General features: G+C 38.2%; 1 protein-coding gene across 2 annotated transcripts in view; it reads left to right on the top strand.

Annotated features, from left to right (window-relative positions):
* Positions 1-4,417, top strand: part of GLRA2 (glycine receptor alpha 2) — a 173,943-nt gene extending 169,526 nt beyond the window's left edge. For both annotated transcript variants that reach the window (XM_055338563.1, XM_055338564.1), the window contains exon 9: positions 4,124-4,417. In XM_055338563.1, coding sequence (XP_055194538.1) covers positions 4,124-4,402 — 279 coding nt within the window. In that variant the 3' untranslated portion in view covers positions 4,403-4,417. The remainder of the gene's footprint in view (positions 1-4,123) is intronic.
* The last annotated feature ends 17,618 nt before the right edge of the window (positions 4,418-22,035 follow it).

Below are 22,035 nucleotides of genomic sequence, written 5' to 3' on the forward strand. Positions count from 1 at the left end.
GAGTCAGTCTAAAAAAAAATGGATGTGGCTATTTAGGTTTCCTTTTGTTCTACGTGTTAAAGCAGGTTACTAGCTAACTACCTTTTCTATTTCTTCAGGAATCCAGGAATTTAAAAAGAATCTTATATCATTCAGGCAGTGAACTATATGCTTAATCATGAGTTTCTAAATGTTTATAGAGGTGAGGACAGCAATTTGCAAGATTCTACGGATATGGAAAGGAAAAACAGCAGAGTAAATTTAGGCAGATAAGGAGAAATGGACTTTGAGAAATAGTTTCCATTCAAAAAGTAATTTTAGACTTAATAATATAGAACAGGTTCAGCATTTTAGAGCTGGACCTTAGAGCTTGTCTAGGCCATTGGTTTCCAACCTTCTGCATTAGAGTCACTGGATTTTAAATCTCCCTAGAGATTCTAATCCATTTGGTCTGGAAGGGATTAGGAGAGGAGGCAGGCATGCATATATTTGTAAAAGTTCCCCAACAGTCAAAGCTGAGACCCACAGATCTAATCCAGCCTTGACATTTTTGGTATGAGGTCCATGAGGCCTTTATTTAATTAATTCATTTATTTCTTTTTAGGTACGCTCCATGCCCAGTGTAGAGCCCAACATGGAACTTGAACTTACAACCCTAAGAGGAGACCTGAGCTGAGCTCAAGAGTCAGATGCTTAACTGACTGAGCCACCCAGGTGCCCTCCTGAGGTCATTAAAGAATAAATAGCTTGCTTAAAATCAACATAGCTTCCAGCCCTTGGAGCCTGACCTAGAACCCAAATATCCAAATTCCTAGTCTGTATCTCTGTTTACTAAATCAACTGGCACTGTTTCTTACTTCTCTCACTCAGTAGTTGAGATCTAATTACCAGTTAGTAATAGAAAGTCCAAGACAGCCTATACCCCATGTGACTCACAAATCCCCCCCCAATGACCTGTGTGCTTCCTTTCTTGCTAAGTACTGAATAAGTCATCTGATAACACTATAATGATTAATACATCTCTTTATTCTACATTTTTAAATACTTCACTTATTTAAAACTTTTACATCTATGAAATATATCATTCATATTTCAAGGCAAAGAAAACAGATTCAATATTAGAATCTGAGTCCAATTAAAGTCTCCCTTATTGAGTTTATATAGCTGGACACATGAAAGTATTCTAATGCCAGGCTGGGTTTTCTTAGCCAGCTTCTTTATATGATAATGTTTTTAAGTTGAACATTTACACTAGGTTCTGAAAGCTCCGTGCAAGTAGGGCTCTTGTCCAACTTCATCAACTGTTTCTGAATACCTAGCAAAATGCCTGCCATAGACTCAACACTCAATAATTCATTGTTGCATGAAAAATTCTTTACTACATTTTTTTAAAGGAATGAGACAGAGTGTCCTGAACCAACTTGTGTAGAACGATCCCATACAGGGTGCCTGGGTGGCTCGGTCACTTAAGCGTCTGCCTTCAGCTCAGGTCATGATCCCCAGGGTCTTGGGATTGAGCAATGCATCAGGCTCTTTGCTCTGCAGGGATCCTACTTCTCCCTTTCCCTCTGCCTGCCACTCACAATGCTTGTGTGCGTTCTCTCTCTCTCTCTCTGTCAAATAAATAAGTAAAATCTTAAAAAAAAAGAGCAATCCTATATAAATAAAAGTACTGGGGAGATGATTTTATAAGGAGTAGTTTTACAGTTACTTTATTATAAGAGATTTTACCTGATTTTCCTGACATAAATTTGTCCTTGTTATACCATTTGGATTCCAGTTGGGCTCTCATTCATATTATGTTAAAAGTATTTCATTCACTTTATCTTTTACATGTGGTTGAAAGCACAACTGATGTGCAATAAACATTGATGAAATAAAATTCATACCATGTTTTCTTGTGTTTCGGGAAATATAAACGTTGTTATTATTTGGCAAAATAAAGACTGCAGTGTCTTTCATGACTCACAGGGGTTGAACAGTATTGTGGAGGGCAGTGAACTCATCTCAAAAGATTTAATCAATGACTATTTAGAACTAAATTTTAATTTTTATTATTTATTTGAGAGAGAGAGAGAAAGAGAAAGAGAGAAAGAGAGAGAAACAAAGTGAGAGCACAAGTGAGTGGGGGGAAAGGGCAGAATCAAAGAATCTCAAGCCAACTCCATGCTGAGCCAGGCTTGATATGGGGATCCATCTCACGACCCATGAGATTATAACCTGAGTCAAAACCAAGAGTTGGTCATTTAACCAGCTGAGCCACTCAGATGCCCCTAGGACTAAATTTTTATTCAGCAGGTCATTTCAATCTTACCTTTTCAACTCCACCCTTTTGACCTAATCACACGCTGAGATTCTATACATCCAACTCTACTAAGGCTATTGGCACTTTACCCTGAGGTTACAGTTTTTCAGTCTTTTCACTAATTCATATAGAAACAATCAACATAAAATATCATTGACAATTGTTAAGATGACACATGTTTAAATAAGGTAGAGATAAATAACAAAAGAATCAATATTAAAAATACTAGAAAACAAGTGTTGGTGAGTATGTGGAGAAAAAGGAACCCTTGTGCACTGTTGGTTGGAATGCAAAGTGGTGCAGTCACTGTAGAAAACAGCATGGGGGTTCCTCAAAAAGATAAAAATAGAATTACCATATGATCCAGCAATAACACTACTAGGCATGTACCCAAAGAATACAAAAACACTAATTCAAAGGAATACATGCATGCTGATGTTTATAGCAGCATTATTAACAATAGCCAAGTTATGGAAGCAACTAAAGTGTCCATTGACAGATGAATGGATAAAGAAGACGTGATACATACAGACACACACACACACACAATGGAATATTACTTGGCCATAAAAAAGAATGAACTCTTGCCAATTGCAACAACATAGATGGAGCTAGAAAGTATAATGCTAAAAAAAAAGAAAGTATAATGCTAAGTGAGTAAGTCAGAGAAAGACAAATAACATATAATTTGACTCATGTGGAATTTAAGAGACAAAACAAATGAGTGAAGGGAAAAAAGAGAGACAAACCAAGAAACAGACAACCATAGAGAACAAACTGATGGTTACCAGAGGGGAGGTGGCTGAGGGGGATGGGTGAAACAGGTGAAGGTGATGAAGAGTACACTTATGATGAGCAATGAGTAATGTAGAGAATTGTTGGATCACTGTATTGTACACCTAACACTAATATAACACTGTATGCTCACAATACTGGAAATAAAATAAAACACTTGATTAGGATGCCTGGGTGGCTCAGTCAGTTAAGTATCTGTCTTTGGCTCAGGTCATGATCCTGGGGTCCTGGGATTGAGTTCTGCATGGGGCTCCCACTGACCTGTGTGCTTCTCCGTCTCTCTGCTCCTTCTCTCTCTCTCTCTCTCTCTCTCTCTCTCTCTCTCTCATTCACACATTCTCTCAAATAAATAGTCTTTTTTAAAAAAACACTTGATTAAAAAACTAGATTGCCTAAAAAAAATTGACATAAGAAAATTAGCTGTGGTAGAAATATTCAACACCATATAGTGAATGTTTAATTTTTTCATATACAGCTGAGATGAACTAGAGGACTGGAAGGAAAACAGTTATACATTTAGGGAGTTAATCTTAGGTTTAACATTAACATTGAAGTCAATGTTAATGGAAGGAACTAGGCTGTGAATGGGCCACAAAATTAGAAGTTCCTAGCTCAGGGCCAGGTACACAGCAGGGATTCAGTAAATGATATTTTGAATGAATGAATGATGTGTGAGTGAATGAACAAACGGTCTTCTATATGGATGTAAAGTATAATATCGGGGTTTAGAAAACAGTCCATTCAAAGTTATGGATAATAAACTAGATTTTGGGAAAGTCCGTGCTGAATATAATGTATTTGTTTGTTAATTAAAATGACCACAGAGTTGTTATTCTTACTCTTAATTTCTCAGCCTGAAAGTTAATGAACTGAATCTGTTCCATGAATAATTGAGTTGAACTTGAAAGAGAACTCCACATTCCAAAAGCCTCCCACACTACCAGTTAACTGTGATTTATCCTTTTACTTCTGAAGAATTTTAAGCATCTTCCATCTGATTTGACTGACAACCAATCTGTGCTTTCTCTGTCTTTATTCTCCCAGGAAGAAGATGTTACTCGTGAAAGTCGTTTTAATTTCAGTGGTTATGGGATGGGTCACTGCCTCCAAGTGAAAGATGGAACAGCTGTCAAGGCCACACCTGCCAACCCGCTCCCACAACCCCCAAAAGATGCAGATGCCATCAAGAAGAAGTTTGTGGACCGGGCAAAAAGGATTGACACGATATCTCGAGCTGCCTTTCCACTGGCCTTCCTTATTTTCAACATCTTTTACTGGATCACATACAAGATCATTCGGCATGAAGATGTCCACAAGAAATAGATCTGCCCTTCAGACCCTGGACTTTCTTGCCTAACTGTTGTGCTTGTAAATACACAGTGAAATTGTCTTTATATCATGTTGACAGAGGAGGAGGCTGGGGGAGGGGGGGGCGGGAAGATCATGAGGGCAGGTTTCCTGGCACCTATATGAATAAAGATAAGTTATCTGGGCAATGAAAGAAAATGTTTGCACAAAATTAAAGTGTTGCAGAATCATGTGAGCATAATTCCCTTCATAGTCTTTAGCATTGTTCTTTCAGATGATGTATTAATTAGACATGATATGCAAGGTCAAGTTCTTGAAAGCTATTTGTCTTTGGTTTGGTTTGGTTTTGACTAATTCTGGTACAGAAAAGTTAGCTTAAACCACACACACACACACACACACACACACACACGGAAAATGCTTACCATCTGACCATAGTGACTAGCCTATAGTGAGTCAAGGACCAAACTTTTTCAGGAAAATGCTGCCTCGTTTTTAAAACAAGTACTCTGAGCTACGTTCTTTACAATGTCTGTAATTAGTGTTTCACCTGAGAAATCCTTTTGTGGGTCGTAAATTATTTCTACTTATTGAGAAAACAACAACAAAAAATAAACACCAACCACAAAAAAACAGATTTCTACTTTACTGTCCGTGTAGGTGTGCAATTTAATATTATTTTTCTTTCCTAAATGTAATTTGGGGGTTTAAATTGTGTGTTGTGTAATTGATTTGATAGTATACCCTCTTAAAAATAAATGCCCATTTTGTTTTAGATCCCAATCAGCACACTATTTTTTTCGCTATATTTACGTGTGACTTTAACTGCTCAAGTGTGACTTAGTCATTGCAACCTCTCGGCCACAGTATTTATGGAGATGGTGTGTCCTGAATGGTGTAGCTCATATTAGCTTGAACTTTCCATTTCCGCTCTCATTGTAGGTGTAACTATTAGTCCTAATGTCAAATGACCCATGATTTCTACTGTCAATCAAGTGAATATCGTTTTAAATATCCTTAACTAATTTAAAGAATTTTAAAATTGTACTGTGATTTTCATAACCCGTTGCCTTTTTGGTACCAGAGCTACGTGGTTTGAATCCTGGCTACATGTTTTAAGTAAGAAAAAAAAAAAGACGTATTTTTGCTTACTCAGATAAAAGACAACCTGTAAAAATATAATGAAAAAATTAAATTTTACATGTGCTGTAAAAGGGATTATTAAAAAATATTTGTTCAATTTCAATAAAGCTAAGTGTGCCACAGAACTTCCCTAAGAGTCTTTCCATTTTTGCACTACAATGTAAGTAACTTAAATGACAATGGTAACTTGGATTTTTGTTTCTGGTCTTTCTCATAATCTTAGAGCACTTACATCTATTATGTTATGTCCTAATAGAATAATAGCTTATAATGTCCCTAGGAAGAAAGAAAAAATACTATTCTCATTGTAGAAACAGAAATGGGGATGTGAACTACTGGTAGTCACTGTGGGCCAAATGTAATACTGGATACCTCATATAAGCCCTGAAAAAGTTCCAAGAGCACTGAGGAATCATGAAACATCAAAATGAAAAGAAATTTAAAAGAATAACTTGTCTACCTAGCCATCCTGATTTTTGTCAGGAATGGAGTTCTAAGATGAAAAAAAATTCTGAAAATCTCAGTGAAGTAAAAATAATTCACCTTAACCCTTATAGATTTTCCTTAACCAAAGATATCCATCATAATATTTTCAGATAAGATGCAGATTCATAAGATGATTTTATGGCCTTTTAAACCAATTCAAATATTGAATCACTTCCATAGAGAGAAATATTGTAGAACAGCTAAAAACAGGAATTTTGCAGATAGAAAGACTAGCTTGGCCACCTATCAACATTGTGATCTTGGGTAAGTTACCTGAGCTTCTGTTTCATAGAGTTTTAAGAGGGGTAAACTGAGAAAAATGCAAGTAAAGCTCAGTGTCTAACACACAGTGGATTTCCAATAACTAATAGATAATAAAATTATTATTATCATGAATAGTATTGGTTATCCACTGGGAAAGAAGCTTCACAATTCCTCACCTTGGCAAGATTAATACTATGTTTGTTTGTTTTTTATCATTCCTAAAACATGTCCTATTGTTCATTCCTTTCCAAACAAATAAGGCAAAGTATTGGAATGGTCTCATTTCTCATTTCACTAAAAAATAGTAAACTTAGGCTAAAATACCTTCCAAACATGGGCCTTTCTCTATAAGTGTCCTAGGAAGAGCCCTGATGTTGTGGGGAAGCACTTTGGGGGATAATCCTAAACTAAATCATTATGTCTAATCAATGTGTGTACCATATAATTTTGGGGGTGTGTGGTCCCCACATCAGACAATGTTAAGAAGATTCACCTCTAAACATATCTGCCAGCTACTCAAGCAGGCAAAGACATCCTGGATGGCAAGAGGGATTCTTGACTTATCTCTGATTCTAGTCTACGTTCAGTGGAAAGAATTCTTCAGTGCACTGATTTGAGTTATATAAATAAGATAAAATCTCAGGGAAAAGATTTTTGAGTGCTGCATATGCTGGCAAAATAGATAATTCCCCTATAATGTTATTGGATATTTCATTTAGGACATTTTTCTTTCACAATAGTATTTGAAGAAAAATAGTTCAAGAATAAAATCATGGATCCGAGGGAAGAGAACTTACCAGTTTTCACTGGCTTGGAAGTTTCTGGAAGAAAGTGGTTATGTTTTCATGGGTTCTCTGTATTGCCTACCAAAGCTCAAATGCCCAATGAATATTATTACTATAGCTAGGAAAAAGTTGGTGAGGGAGGATATGCTGTGCCTATTGACAAAGTTATGTAAGTTTTTCCCAACAAAGCAATGACATGAAGAAACCAAATACTGCTACCATTTTTCAGATAATGGATTATCGGGAGATTTGTCTTTTAAACATTTTTCAATTCCTGCCACTCAGTATTAACAACAGATCGAGATGACTTAAGGCTTAAGACTCTTTATGGCATTCTCAAACACCTTGGCCCCAAACAGATGCTACAAACCAGACTTGCTGTAGATTTTTAAAAATCCTTCCAGTGTTGTTAGCATTAAGCTCCTCATCTGTGCTGCTGAACAGAACTGCCAAATTCTGAAACCAAATTTTCCAATACAGATTAAATGAGTATCATTTTACGATACACTTAGTCAATTAATATCATATAAGAAGGTCTGTCCAAAACACAGCACAAAATCCCATATCATAAGATTCACAGTTTTGGGTAAAAATATTTTGAGAATTTTAAAAAATGTATGCATTTCTTAGTTTAAGCCCAAAGCCAATTTGCGGAATGAATGTGTCATGTGTCTGCCAGATATATTTTTTTAATCTTTCAGCCTCTGCTTTAAATTTTTTATTTTCACCAATTTGGGTTTTCTCAAGTATAATTTAAATGATTCAAGTAATGCATGCTTTTCCTAGATCACAAAGAACTAAAGATAACAACACAACTTCATACTCATACAGTACTTTGAACATATCAAAATGTTTTGATGTTCATAACAGCATTCAATTCAACAATTATCCAAGGTGGCCAGATCACAAAGAATCAATATCCATCCTTTGGTCAATAGATAAACAGAAGTTCCATGGGTTAAATGCTTCACTCAAAGCCACCTGTCATATTCGAGGTTGAATATCCAGCATAATTTGTTTCCTAGCTCCTCATGCTGTATCTGCTCACTATATACACCATGTTTAGGAAAATAAAAACCGAGAAAGTAAAAAGCCATGGTACCACTGACTCACTCTCATGGATGACAAAATAATTTGGTAAAGGAAGGTATACAATAGAAGATTTCTGTTGAAAATGCCTAAGAAAAATAGCTCAAATGCTGTACACAGCACTAAGGATATCCTCACAGAGAGTAATATCTTATGCGATCGATGGCCAAAGAGATACTGGAGGTGAAAAAAGATGAACAGAACTCAATTTAGGAGGTGTTTCTTTCCATTCTTGAAAGAGAGAAAATGACCTTCACATTGTCACACATGCCCCCACATAAGAAAAAATGCAATATTCCTACTTTGGTGCAAACACATTTTAAAAATAACAAGTATTTCACATATGAGTGAAACCATGTGATAATTGTCTTTCTCTGATTGATTTATTTCACTCACTGGAGGTACCTCCAGTTCCATCCACAAAGGGGAGGTGGGTGGGGGGATAGGATAACTGGGTGATGGGCATTAAGGAGGGCACATGATGAGATAAGCACTAGGTGTTATACTATATGTTGGCAAATTGAATTTAAATAAAATAAAAAAATAAATAAAAATAATAAGTAATATAGGGGTGCCTTGTGGCTCAGTCTGTTAAGCATCTGACTCTTGATTTTGGCTCAGGTCATGATCTCAGGGTTGTGGGATTGGCCCTGTGTCGGGCTCTGTGCTCAGCATAGAGTCTGTTTGAGATTCTCTCTCTCCTGCCTCTGCCTCTCCCCCTGCTTACACACTCTCTCAAAATAAATAAATAAAATCCTAAAAAAAATATAACAAGTAATATAGTTTCCCTCAAGCTGAAGGTAGTGTGTATGTGATGCATTTAGGCCAGGAGCCAGCATTTAGATAATTACATTATCACCTTGACACAAATGATTCATAAATAGGTGAACGTGTCTTTAAAAAGGAGAGCAAAACTCTGGGGTGCTTTTCTGAGGTGTGTACAACACTGGCCTTCTTCCAGGCATACTGGCAGGTGCCTGAACATACTTCTGCTTCAGAGATTTGTGTTTGTTATTTCCTCTGCCTGGCACCCTCTTTCCTTAGACCAGGAGTTACTAAACTTTAAGGGCGGACAGTAAATCATTTAGGCTTTGCAAACCATGCAGTTTCTGCTGCTACTATTCAACTCTGCTGTTGTGGTATGAAAGCAGTCATAGACAATATGTCAACAAATGAGTGTAGCTGTGTCCCAATAATACTTTATTTATAAAAGCAGGTGGGAGGGCAGATTTGCCCCATGGACAGTACTTTACCAACACCTGCTCTAGATACATACAGGGCTTACTCATTTAATTCAGGCCTCAGCTTGAATGTCTTCTTATCAAGAAGCCTTGTCTGACTACCCTATATAAACGAGCACCCTCCAACCATTATACTCTATTTCTCATTCATGCCTTTTGTTTTGCATAGCATTTGCCACTTCCCAATTGATGCTTTTATGTGTTTTAGGCATGCACAGAAATATGCATGGACACGTGCACACACACACTTGAAGGGCAGTTTCATGTGAGAAAGTAGAAAAACGGGTTCACTGTTGTATTCCCTAATTCTAGATCTGTGCTTGGCACTTAGTAGGTGTCTAATCAATATAGTATTTGTTGATTGAATACTGAATAGTTAATACTTATTAAGGAGTTAATTGAGTATTTACACAGGAGGCTTGGAGATAGAAGTAAGCAACCCAATACCAGCCAGTTGGATAAAAATTGCTGTCAAAATTCAAGCAGGTTTTGGGTTTGTAACAATGAAGAAATTGTATTAGATCAGCATTTTCCAAAGTGAGTTCTGAAAAACCCTATCTACACACCCTTAAGGGTCTGGGATATTAGCTATCCTGCCCAGATTGAATTTTTGTAGTTTCACATGGACTTTTACCAGAAGATGGGGGCCTTCTAAGACATGGGGTTTCTCAGGCATTTCAAACATATTTCCCTTCACCTCCATTAATGTAGTAGCAACTCAATTTCCCCTTGATAGAACGGATCACCCCAGTTAGTACAGTAACCCCCTTCTTTGTCTGCTGGCATGAGGAGCCCAAAGTGCCAGGTAGCAGTCTCAACTTCCAGGTCCATTTTTGTGTCACTTAGAGGAAGCAGAGGCAGAGATTCCAGAAAATGTTGTAGACTTGAGGCTTTGTGGCTAAATATTCTTAAAGCATAATTTTCAAAAAGATAAAATCATGACTCTCCAGCAAATATAAAATTAACACATGTCAAAAGTTATACTTAATAACTGATTAAAAAAACAGTAAGATTTTAAAACCAGTCCAAAGAGCATTTGAGAAGTTAGGTATTTACAAGCAATACCAGGATAAGTTTCCAGAGTTAGACACAAAACTGGTTGATGTCCAGGGCACCTGAGTGGCTCAGTGTTTGAGTGTCTGCCTTAAGCTCAGGTCATGATCCCAGGGTCCTGGGATCAAGTCTCACATCAGGCTCCTCACAAGGAGCCTACTTCTCCCTCTGCCTATGCCTCTGCCTCTCTCTGTGTGTCTCTCATAAATAAATAAATAAAATCTTGTTTAAAAAAACTGGTTCATGTCCAACAGATCCATAACCAGTAACCTTTGGGATTATTTCTTCTTTAGACAGAAATCATTTGCATTTCTGTTGGACAAAATTCGACAATTTCACCTCTGTCTCCATGGAGCGGTAAAATAGGCCAGACAATACAATGTCAGGCCCAGCACTGCACTGAAAGAGCACCTGCAACCTTTGTTTTGCCTATTTCCAAGTTGCAGGTAATTTTTCTGACAGATCACAATTCAAATTCAATGCTTAACTGTTATTTGACTATTAATATCATACCTTAACAGGACCAAGACCCAGAGCATTAAAGTGACATGCTCTATATCACACAGCATGTTAATATAACTTTGGGCTCAGAAACCAAAATCCCCTGAATTTTATCCTGGTTCCTTTCTAAGTACTCCCATGAGCTTTTTTCCATATATCCCTGGTAGAGAAAGCTAGAAAGGGCAGTTTCTCTCCTTTATATTACTCCACTTCCACATGATTATTTGCCCATTCTTCCTGAAGGGCAGGTGGCATAGTTGTAAAGGCACAGTTTGTGGAATCAGATCTGAGTTTAAATTCTCCCTGTCTCATATTTGTAAGGTGTCCTTGGGCAAAGCTTTATGTCCTAGCACTAAAGATATTATAAAATAGAATATAATAATGTCTACCTCATACTATTGTAGGTAAGGACTATATTGGTATCTGCCACTTACTGGATAGTGAGTAAATATTAGTTGTCCTTTCCTACCCACCTTTAATTAATGTTTTATTTCACTAATGATGTCATTATGAACCTATCACCTATGAATAGAGTCTATTCTTCTGTGGTCTATTGTAACTATTATAATTTCATTTAAAATTTTTCTATTGTAATTTTAAATTATCATCTAAATATCAATAGCCGACAAGTGAAAAGTAAATATAAGAAAACCATATTGAGAGACAGTCTGAACAAACTTCCTTAGTAAAAGGGGACAACAGAGGTTTTTATTGTTTCACTTTGGCCTAATACAGAAAGGAAAAACATTTTCCTGATTTAAGCGTTGAACAAAGTTTAAATTGGCATAATCGGGTCAGTAGGAGGAAGCTGTTAGGAGGACTTTTACTGTATACAACTAACACATGTGCAGCATCAGTACAGTTTACAAATCAGCTGCACCTCAAGTCTGCCAGATTATCCTATGATCATAGGAACCGTGGCCTTGGGCAACTTTCTCCCACAGCCTCGGTTTATTCTCTTATAATGTGATAAAGAAAAATAATGGCTTCCCATGAGAAAGCCTCGAAAGGAGCAGGCCTGCAGTGCATGATAACCATCACCACCATCACCATCATCATTTTATGGATAAGGAAACTGAAACCTAGCACAGTTAAGGAACTGGTTACTGTCACAGAGGAAAACCCAGCCATCAGAGGACTAGCTATGTGACTCTAGGCAACACCCGGAGAATGAGGATGATGATATTTGCCGCATCTACCCACCTTTCAAGGCTGCTGTAAGAAGATAAAACTACGAATGTCAAAGATATCCAAAAGCTGTTTTATTGAAGAGGAAAGCGGGGCACAGGGTGGTAAAGTAACTTGCAGAGGGTACACAGCTTATAAAATGTCACAGCCAGAATTTAAACTCAGTCCGTCTTTCCACACAATCCATCCTCTTCACTACCATGGTATATTGCTTCTTCGATATAAAAATTATCATATTGGATATACACTTAAATACAGTTGTATATATACAACTATCATGTTGGATACATAAAATATACATTTGATATATTTATTTTTAGTAGATTTTATTGTATCATTTTAAATTATTCATTTCCTTATCCATTTCCCCTATGAAACTTTCAAGGGCACTATATTAGTTTCCTAGGGCTGTTGTCACAAATTATCACAACCTGGTGGCTTAAAACAACAGAAAAGTATTCTCTCACGGCTCTGGTGGCTGGAAACATGAAATCGAGGTGTCAACAGAGCTATGTTTCATCTGAAGGCTCTAGAGGAGCATCCTTCCTTGCTTCTTCTTAGCTTCTGCTGGGGGCTGGCAGTCCTGGGCATTTTTTGGCTTGTAGCTGCATCACTCCAATCTCTGCCTCCATCTTCACATGACCTTCTTCTCTCTGTGTGTCTGTCTACAGATCTCCCTCTCCTTATAAGGACACCTCATAAGGCCTATCTTCATTCAGTATGACGTCAACTTAACTAATTATATTTGTAAAGATCCTATTTCCAAATAAGGTCCATTCTGAGGTTCTAAGTGGACATGAACTTTGGCAGAACAGTATTCAGCCCAGTACAGGCACCAATTGTGTCTAATTTTGTACAGCCTTCCAGGCATCTGGCTCAGTGTAAGGAACAAACAGATTCAGCTAGATATCGCTTACCGGTTGAGCATAAAGGTGCTGTGATGAGATTGCCTGGGTTGGTTCCATCTTGGTTCCATCTTTACTAGCAGTGAGCCTTTGGGCAAAGGTTCCAAACTCTCTACACACTGAAGTCTTAATGTGTAAAGAGTACCTGTTTTTCAAAGTCCTAATGAGATTTAAATTAGTTCACATCAAGTGCTTAGATCATTAGCTCATAACAAGCGTTCAACAAATATTGCTAGCATTATTTTTTGATAACACAATATTTTTTAAATAAAATAATGAAAACAAGGAGTGTCAGCACTGGAAACAGCTTACATCCAAGCTGTTAATATTATAAAATACTTTTAGATCCACCCTTTTTCTGTGTATCGTCTTTGTAGAGCATCCATGAATATTCAGTTTAAAAGACAGAAAGGCTGTAGAAGTGAAGGTGAAAAGGAAAAGCTTGCCTTTCCTTCTCCCTCAGGGGAAAAAATTTCAAAAGAGCCATGGAGAAGTAGTATTATTTTGAAGAGACCATGCTAGGAAAATGGAATTGCTTTTCTGAAAGAAAGTAGAAGATTAATACCTGGAGGGTCTAAAATGTAATTATGGTATTGATCTCAGGAAAGCCTTGGATGGATCTAATTTTTTTTATAGCTCACCAGTATCATTAAAATGGGCTCATGTGTAAGGGTGTGCAGACTGCGAAAATCTGAACATCACACATCAAAATAGGCAAAAAGGTCCTGTTACTGGATTCTGGGAGGCATCAAGGTAATATTCAATATGTGCTGTCATTGGTTCCCTCTTTCAGAAATTTTCTCAATGGCTCTGGGACTGATTTAGCAAGATGTTAATGAACCAGTGTGGCAACACTAGCTTGTGAATCAACCTGAAAGTTCTGTCTGTATCCTAGCTCCATCCAGTCTGTGGGTTGACTGAGGGGGTAAGAGGATACCAAACCTTACACTAAAAATGAACTGAGCCCCAGCCCTATGAGGAGATGACTTTTTTTGATTCCAGCCTTTTTACCTCCCCAGCTTCTTTCCCTTACAAGTTGTTCAGAATCCTGCTCAACGGTCCCCTTTCCTACCTACTCGCACAAACACACAACCCACTATTTTGCTGAAAGCTTCTGATTGCCTCTGAACCCAATAAAAGTCTGGAGACTTATAATGGGGACTCTGGATTTTTAAAGAAAGCAGTCTTTTTTTTAAGAAAAATTTCATTTATTTATTTGAGAGAAAGAGAGCGAGCATGAGTAGAGGGAAGGCAAGAGGAAGAGGGAGAGAGAGAGGCAGACTCCCTGCTCAGCAGGAACCTGACATGGGGCTCCATCCCAGGACTCTGACATCATGACTTGAGCTAAAGGTAGACACTTCACCGACTGAGCCACCCAGGTATCCCTTTTAAGAAACAGTCTTAACAACAACTCATATTAAGGGGTACTTCCAATGGTCGAGGAGGAACAGCTGGAAATGCATTTGAGGCCTTTTGGACATCTCTGATTCTATGGTTACATTTTTATGAAATCATTCAGTCAAAACTCTTAGCATTCCACATCCTTCTTCACAGAGAAACTATACCAGCTGCAGATAGTTTAAAATGCTTGGATCTTATTCTGGAATGGGAATGAGAAATGAGGCTGGAAAGAAAAGCTGGGATGAAAAGATAAAGTCACATGCCTGCTTAAAGGATCTTGGGATTTCTCTTCTAAGTAATGACACACCATTACAAGGTTTTAAACAGGGAAGAGACAGAATTGATTTTGCATTTCAGAATATAATTCTGGCTACAGAGCACAGAAGAGACAGGAGGGGGATGAAAGAGGGATGATCTCTAAAGTTTTGAAATTAAATATGCTGGTCGAAACCTGAAAAGATCCATCTACTGCTGAAGTTAACTTAAGTAAAGGGGAACCTCTAGTCTGGACAAAGATGGAAACAAAACGAACCCTCCAAATGTGGATAAAATTTTTTAGCAGTTAAAATTCATCAAAATTCAACATGTCACCACCTAAAAATTCAGTGACATTTCATTTCCGGTTACAATCAAGAGTTAAATAAAATGGTAAGGTATTATCACTCTGGTTGAAAATACAGGCTTCAGCACTGGATAGGCCTGGGTACAAGTCTCAAGTGTGTCACTGTCTGTTCCTTCCATTCCTGTTTCTTTGATGTGTTGCTTACTCTCTTAAATTCTCAGTTTCCTCACCTACGAAGGCAATAACAAGAGCAGCACCTGATCTGCAACCCCCTTGTGAGGCTTGTGCATGGAAACTGTCAGAACCTACAAAACAGGGTTTGTAGAAAGAGTCTGGTTTCCCAAACTTGGTGGTTTCTTTATGTGTGGAGGGACCTCACTAGGGTATTCCTTCTGGCTCCCTTTTGCCCCTCTCTGGACGTGGACATGAAAAATAACTGAATCTGATTGCAGAGTTTAAAGGTGTTTTCCTGCCCTGCACCCCCATCCCCCAGCTTCCTCTGTTTTGGGAGATGGCCAATCCTCCAAAATTGCATGTTGTGCTCTGGTCTTGCCATATATTTTCAACATAATGGAAATGTTTGCCATGGAGGAAATGTTTTCAACAATTCCCTTCAGGGAAAGCCCACAGATCTTCAGCACGATCTGTGACTCAACAGACAAGTCTGACTAATTCTAGAGCACAGAATTTTAGAGCCTGCTCGCCCACAGATAATAAATCACATTTTCCAATATTAGTACTATTTACACTAAAAGTTACACACGTATACCACACAGAATGTGTCTTCAGTTAATGTTTCCTCAAGGAAATGCTTCTTGCCTTTTAATATCCAAACTTCACCTAAGTACTTTTCAGGGGAATGAGGGTTTTATTAAAAAATTACATTTATGCCTTAAAAATCAATACAAACTTTTAAAGAAAAGAGTGTACGGGAAACATCTCTTGAGATGTTTCACTCCTAATACAATTGGCATTTAGAATAAATCAAGTTTAGATGGATCAGAAGGACACATAGATATTTTGAAGTGCTCCAGAGTGTCAACAGAGGGGATTTATAGCTAGAATATTGCTGGCACTACGAAAGATATGGCTGTGGACAAAGCAACTGCTTGTTAACAACCATATTAATTATTTGGTGTCAACAAAACAATATTTTAAGCATTTTATCTCATGATATGAGTTTGTTCTTTAAATATGGACATTCTAATGTGTTTGGGTTGTGGCTGGGGGTTTTGGGTTGATTTGTAATTGTAATTTTTCCCATTTAAAATAATTGTAAAAGAGCTCCTTTAACATTTTTGTGCAGAACATCTGATTTCATTAACAGAAAACCAGTGTTAAGTAAGAGGTGTTGGCATTTTCAGTCTCTTATCTGCCTCACCTATTTTTCTGATTTTTCAATTAGCTCACAACTCAATGGAAAAAGCAGATGGCTATTCGTTGGCCTCTACTAATAAAGAGAATAAGGCAAAAGTGACGGGATGTCACTTTCAAGATCAGGTCACAAAAGTCTGTGACTTCTGTCTCGCTCTTCGTGGGTCTTATTGCTTGCTTGCTCTGAAGGAGCAAGCTGCCATGTTTTAAAATGCCCTATGGAGAGGTCTATGGTGGCAAGGAATTGAGGGAGTACTCTGGCCAACAACCAACAAGGAACTGAGGCTCTCAGACCTATGAGGCTTATGAGGAACTGAATCCTGCCAACAGTCACATAAATGAGCTTGGAAACAAATCCTCCACCAGTTGAGCCTTGAGTTAATTGCAGTCCTGGCCAACACTTTGATTTCAGTCTTCAAGAGACTCTGAGCCAGGGGAACCAGCTGAGCCATGAGCAGATTTCCAACCCACAGAAACTATGCAATAATAAATGTTTGTTGTATTAAGCCACTAAGTTTTAAGGCAATTTGTTGTGTAGCAATAAATAACTAATACAATCAGTAAACATATGCTAATGAAGGAATAAATGCATGACTTAATTGTTTCCCCAAAAGCTGATTTGGATCCTTAGGTACTTACTTCCAGGAAATAGACCAAGACTTTCTGAATATGCTTGTGTTTATGGGAAAACTACATAGGGCATGTGCCCAAAACTTGGTTGGATCCCATCAGTTTAAATCAAGCATAAATTTAGAGAATTGCTGTCTGGAAAGGAACTTTGAGGTCATTAGCCAAACACCCTCATTTTTTAGAAATGGAAACAGATTTAGAAGAGCTAAGTGACTTACTTGCCCAGGGCCATAGATTCCTCGTAAGTGTCATCGACAGAACCCAGGGCTTCTGATTCCCACTACAGAACTCTTCCATGACATCCCATGACAATGTTTAGAGGACAGGAATATCAGAAAGGCTGGAAGAACCCTGAATGTAGAAAGCTCAAGAAGGGCTTAGAAGAGTGAGTAGGATTAGGGAATGCATTCCAGTTGAGGGGTACAGGCCAGACAAACAATGATGGGACTGTACCTCATGGGAGGGGTCCTAAGAATCAAGACCTCCATGGTTTGGTCAATCATCTTGAAACTCATATGAAAGGTGAGGATGAGGAAGCCTTGGAAAGAAAGGGTACCTACAAAGAGGAGAAGTAGGCAGAAAAAGAAAGACAAATCTTGGTAGGGGGCAAACCAAGGAAGGAACATTTGCATAAGACTTTATGGCAAGCAGCCAGAGTGAATCTGGAAATAGGAAAATGGGTGGGTAGGAAGAGATGATGGGCATCAGAATTTGGGAAACTTGCTAGTTTCATAGTCTTGAAGTGGAGGGAAAGAGGAAGTGTTCACACCTAAAGATACAGGACTCAGACCCGTGCTTAGAATGCACCAAACCCTTACGTGGGTCTTGTGGCATTTGCATTATATGAGCATATGAGCTGGCAGATAGTGTTCAGTCTACACAGCTGTACATCATAGCCCCATGATAGGCTAATAAAGCTTTGGGAATGAACATGTAAATTGAGCACACAAGACACCAACTTTAAAGAAATTCTTGAGAAATCACTGATTTCTTTAAATTACTGATTCCTCAGACCTACACTGAAGAATCTCAAATGTAATAGCCTGTCATCATGTGGTTAGTGGATGCTGTGATCATTTCCTGACTCCTGAAACAGACTCCTGACACAGACACCAGGCATCAGACAGGAGGCAAAAGGACAGTGGACTGGAGTCACAAGTCTGGCTTCTAGTCCAGCGTGACTGAACCTCTGTGCACTTCATTTTCTTCAACTGCCCAATGTAGATAATAAAAGCTGCCTGTCCTATGTCACAAAGCTTCTGTGTGGGCTGGAGTTTGAAAAGCATAAAAGAGTTGTACAAATACATGGTTATATATAAAAAGAGGTTCCACTAAATTTTCCATTGTTGCCATGAAAAAGCCTTTTCTTCTTTCCATAATGGCTTCCTTCACAAAGAACAAAGAAGTTCAAAGGCTGAATTACATAAAATTACGTAACACTGTCACAGTACATGCAATAAATAATAGGACTGAAGATGATTCACAAAGATAATAGGATCAAAATCCTGCAAAGCAGAGCATTTAATTCCTATGATCCTGGCCAGTAAGGAGAGGTAGGGGTAACTCTTCAAGGTATCTATCAGCTGTGGAAGAAGTACCAGAATGCAAATAATGAAAGCAGAAGGAAGTGGTGGGATGAACAGGAAGACTTCTCTGATATATTAAAGTAATGCTAGCTGTCGTAACAAATAAGACAACAAATCTAAGAAGCTTAACACAGTAAAACTTTATTATTCACTCATGCGAAGTCCATGTGCACATGAGTGGGGGGAGAGGGAGAAGCAGACTCCCCACGGAGCAGAAAGCCTGATGCGGAGCTCAATCCCAGGACCCTGAGATCATGATTTGAGCCGAAGGCAGACGCTTAATCGACGGAGCCACCCAGGCACCACCCACCTCCAAATGGGCATTTCTGATTGGCAGGTAGCTCTCCTCTCTTTCAGTTGATCTGGAACCCACACTCCCTTATGGCTCAGGCATCACCATGGGCTCAAAGGCCCATGCTGGATCCTCTGTATTTGTCTGTCATGCAGAAAAAAGAGAAGTAGGAACACCTGCTTTCAACTACTTATCCCTGGAGAGGACACACATCACTATCATTCACATTCCTGTGGTGAGAACAGAACCTGTCACATGGTCCCACTAGATACAAATAAGATATGAAATGTAGTTCCTGGTTTGCCAGCAACAACTCCACACTATGAAAAAGGAGTTCAAACATTTGGGGAATAGGTAGCCATCTCTTCCTTACCACAGAACAGAGAGAGAACACAGGTTTACAACATTTTGCATCCTTTCGTTTTGCTAGCATTTCTATGCAATACACGCATCAAAGGTTTTTATAGCTAGAAATGTTACCAATAAAACAGACAGCATTGCTTGGAAAGCCACTGCCATTTATCCTTAAATCATATGAAAATAGTCCAGCATGGTTCTAAATCAGAGATCAGAAGCTTATGGGAAGGCATCATAAAAAAAAAAAAAAAAGGCTTTGAAGTCAAGTCAGGCTGTTTTTTTTTTTTTTTTTTAAGTCAGGCTGGGTTTTAATCTCTGCTCCAGCCCAAACAATAATGGACCTTGCACAATTTATTTAACCTCAGTGTCTTCGGCAACAGCGTAAGCTCAATAATAAGATCCTGAAAGGATTTTGTGAAGACTCATCGAGATGGTAGGGCAAGTTCTTGGCCTATAAAAGGCACTTGTAAAATAGTGCCCTCACAGCATCTACAGAAGCTGAGTGCATCTACAGAAGCTGAGTACATGCATCCCTTATGTCCCAGCAATTCCACTGCCAGGTTTATACCCAATGCATATACATATTTACCCAAAGTTAAGTACCAGAATGATCAAAGAAACGCTATTCATAACAGCTAAAATGGAACAATATTACATATGCCCACTAAGAATAGAATGGGCAAATAGACTGTTGTATATCTTACATGCAATAAATAGTATAGTACAAGGCCATGAAAATGAACAACTACAGCCACGTGCACCAGTATGGGTGAATCTCACAGATATTGAGCAAAAGATACAAGAGAATACCTACTGTGCAATTTCATTTATATAAAGTTCCAAACAGACAAATTTCATCTGTCCCATTAGAACTCAGAATGATGGGGCAGCCCCGATGGCCCAGCGGTTTGGTGCCGCCTTCAGCCCGGGGTATGATCCTGGGGACCTGGGATCGAGTCCCACATCAGGCTCCCTGCATGGAGCCTGCTTCTCCCTCTGCCTGTGTCTCTGCCTCTCTCTCTCTCTGTGTCTGTCATCAATAAATAAATAAAATCTTTAAAAAATTTTTTAAAGAAGTCAGAATGATGGCTACCCTTGGAGGATGCAATTGAATGGGAATAGATGTGAGAATGGCTTGTGGGAGGCAGGTAGCATTCTCTTTTGGAAGAAGAGAGGTGCTGGTTCCAGAGTAGATTCAGTTTGTGAAAATTCATTAAGCGTACACTTACATCAATGAAAAAAGTTTTTAAAAATAGCATCCTTCCCCTGAGAGACTTCCAATGTGTTTAAACATTACTCATGAGTGCCACCAGCCTTTGGAAGGGGGAAAAAAGAGTTAAAAGGAGCAGGGAGGGAGAAATGTGAAAACAAGCTATAGAGAGGGAGGAGAGATGGTGAGGGTAGAATAAGGCTGGAGGGTACCAAGAACCAGAGATATCTACCACTTGTCTTAAAACTGCCATTTTATGTTACACGCCCCAAATCCCTGACAATAACAAAAGGGTCCAGGACATTTTTCCACAGTGACATAGGCCTTCTTATTTAGGCTAAGTTTTAGTGCTGCTAAAAATACAAGTCTTCCCTATGGGCAATCAACTACATGTCTTCCAGATTATAATGTGTCTTTCTATTCCATATGCCACCCTGTCATTTCTGTCATTATAATTCTTCTTTCCTGTGTCATCTTGGGGAGCTATGGTTATATGTATGTATGTGTATGGGGAAGGGGTTGATCCTTACCAATCCCAATCCATATAATCTGTATCAATTACCCTGACCACCAGTGGAAATTTCCAACACCATGATCACGTAAAAATCTTTCTCAGCTAGTATTATCCCAGACAACCTAACTTCTGCAGGGGCAACCACATAATAACTCAAGCCTGCGCTCACTATACATCCAGATGTTTAACGAGGCACCTACCTATAACCACAAATATATGTCATGTGTAATTATCACATAATAACAAAAAGTCACTACGATGACAACACTAGAAGTCACTGATCAACACATGTGGCTTCGTTTTATAAGTATTTTATAAATGTTAGCATCAATAGGAACCTTAGTAAATTACCTTTCCTTTTAATCTAGGAAGAAAATTGAGGCCAAGAACACTGAATAACTTGCTTGAAAATGTAAGGATAGTTATAGAACAAAGACAAAAATCCAGATTTCTTTTCCCTATCTAGCATAAAATGAACATTTTTCCCCATGTCCCATTTCAACCATAAGCCCCAAGGTCTGATGTCTACATAAATAAGTATCTTGCCTTTTGCCCAAAACAAATGTATTAAGATAATGTTGTTAGGAAGTTTCTGAAAGAAACTATATCAGTTAATTTTTTATTTCCTTATTGTTGAGTTTTCCTTTTTATCTTTTTTGAAATGTTTTAAAACTTAAAGATATAAAAATAGTGTAAAGAACCCCCATATAACTTTACTCAGATTGGTAACTTTTTAATATTTGCTACAGTTGCTCTCTCTCTCTCTCTCTCTCACATGCACATTATTATTATTATCTGTCCTCTGAGATAGAATATCATTATTAGTATTTTTCTCTGAGTAGGTTATAAAAATCATGCCACTTTATCGCAGAACACTTCAGTGTGTATTTCCCAAGAGCAAGGATATTTTCTTACATAACCACAATATAATTATCAAATTCAAGATAATACTATTATCTATTCCACAGCCCACATTCCATTTTTTTTATTGTCCCAGCAATGTCTCTTAGAGCATTTCCCCCACACAGTCCAAGATCCAATCTAATATGACATATTACATTTGATTT

This window comes from Nyctereutes procyonoides, unplaced genomic scaffold (genome assembly GCF_905146905.1).
Source record: "Nyctereutes procyonoides isolate TBG_1078 unplaced genomic scaffold, NYPRO_anot_genome, whole genome shotgun sequence".
Taxonomy (NCBI): Eukaryota; Metazoa; Chordata; class Mammalia; order Carnivora; family Canidae; genus Nyctereutes; species Nyctereutes procyonoides.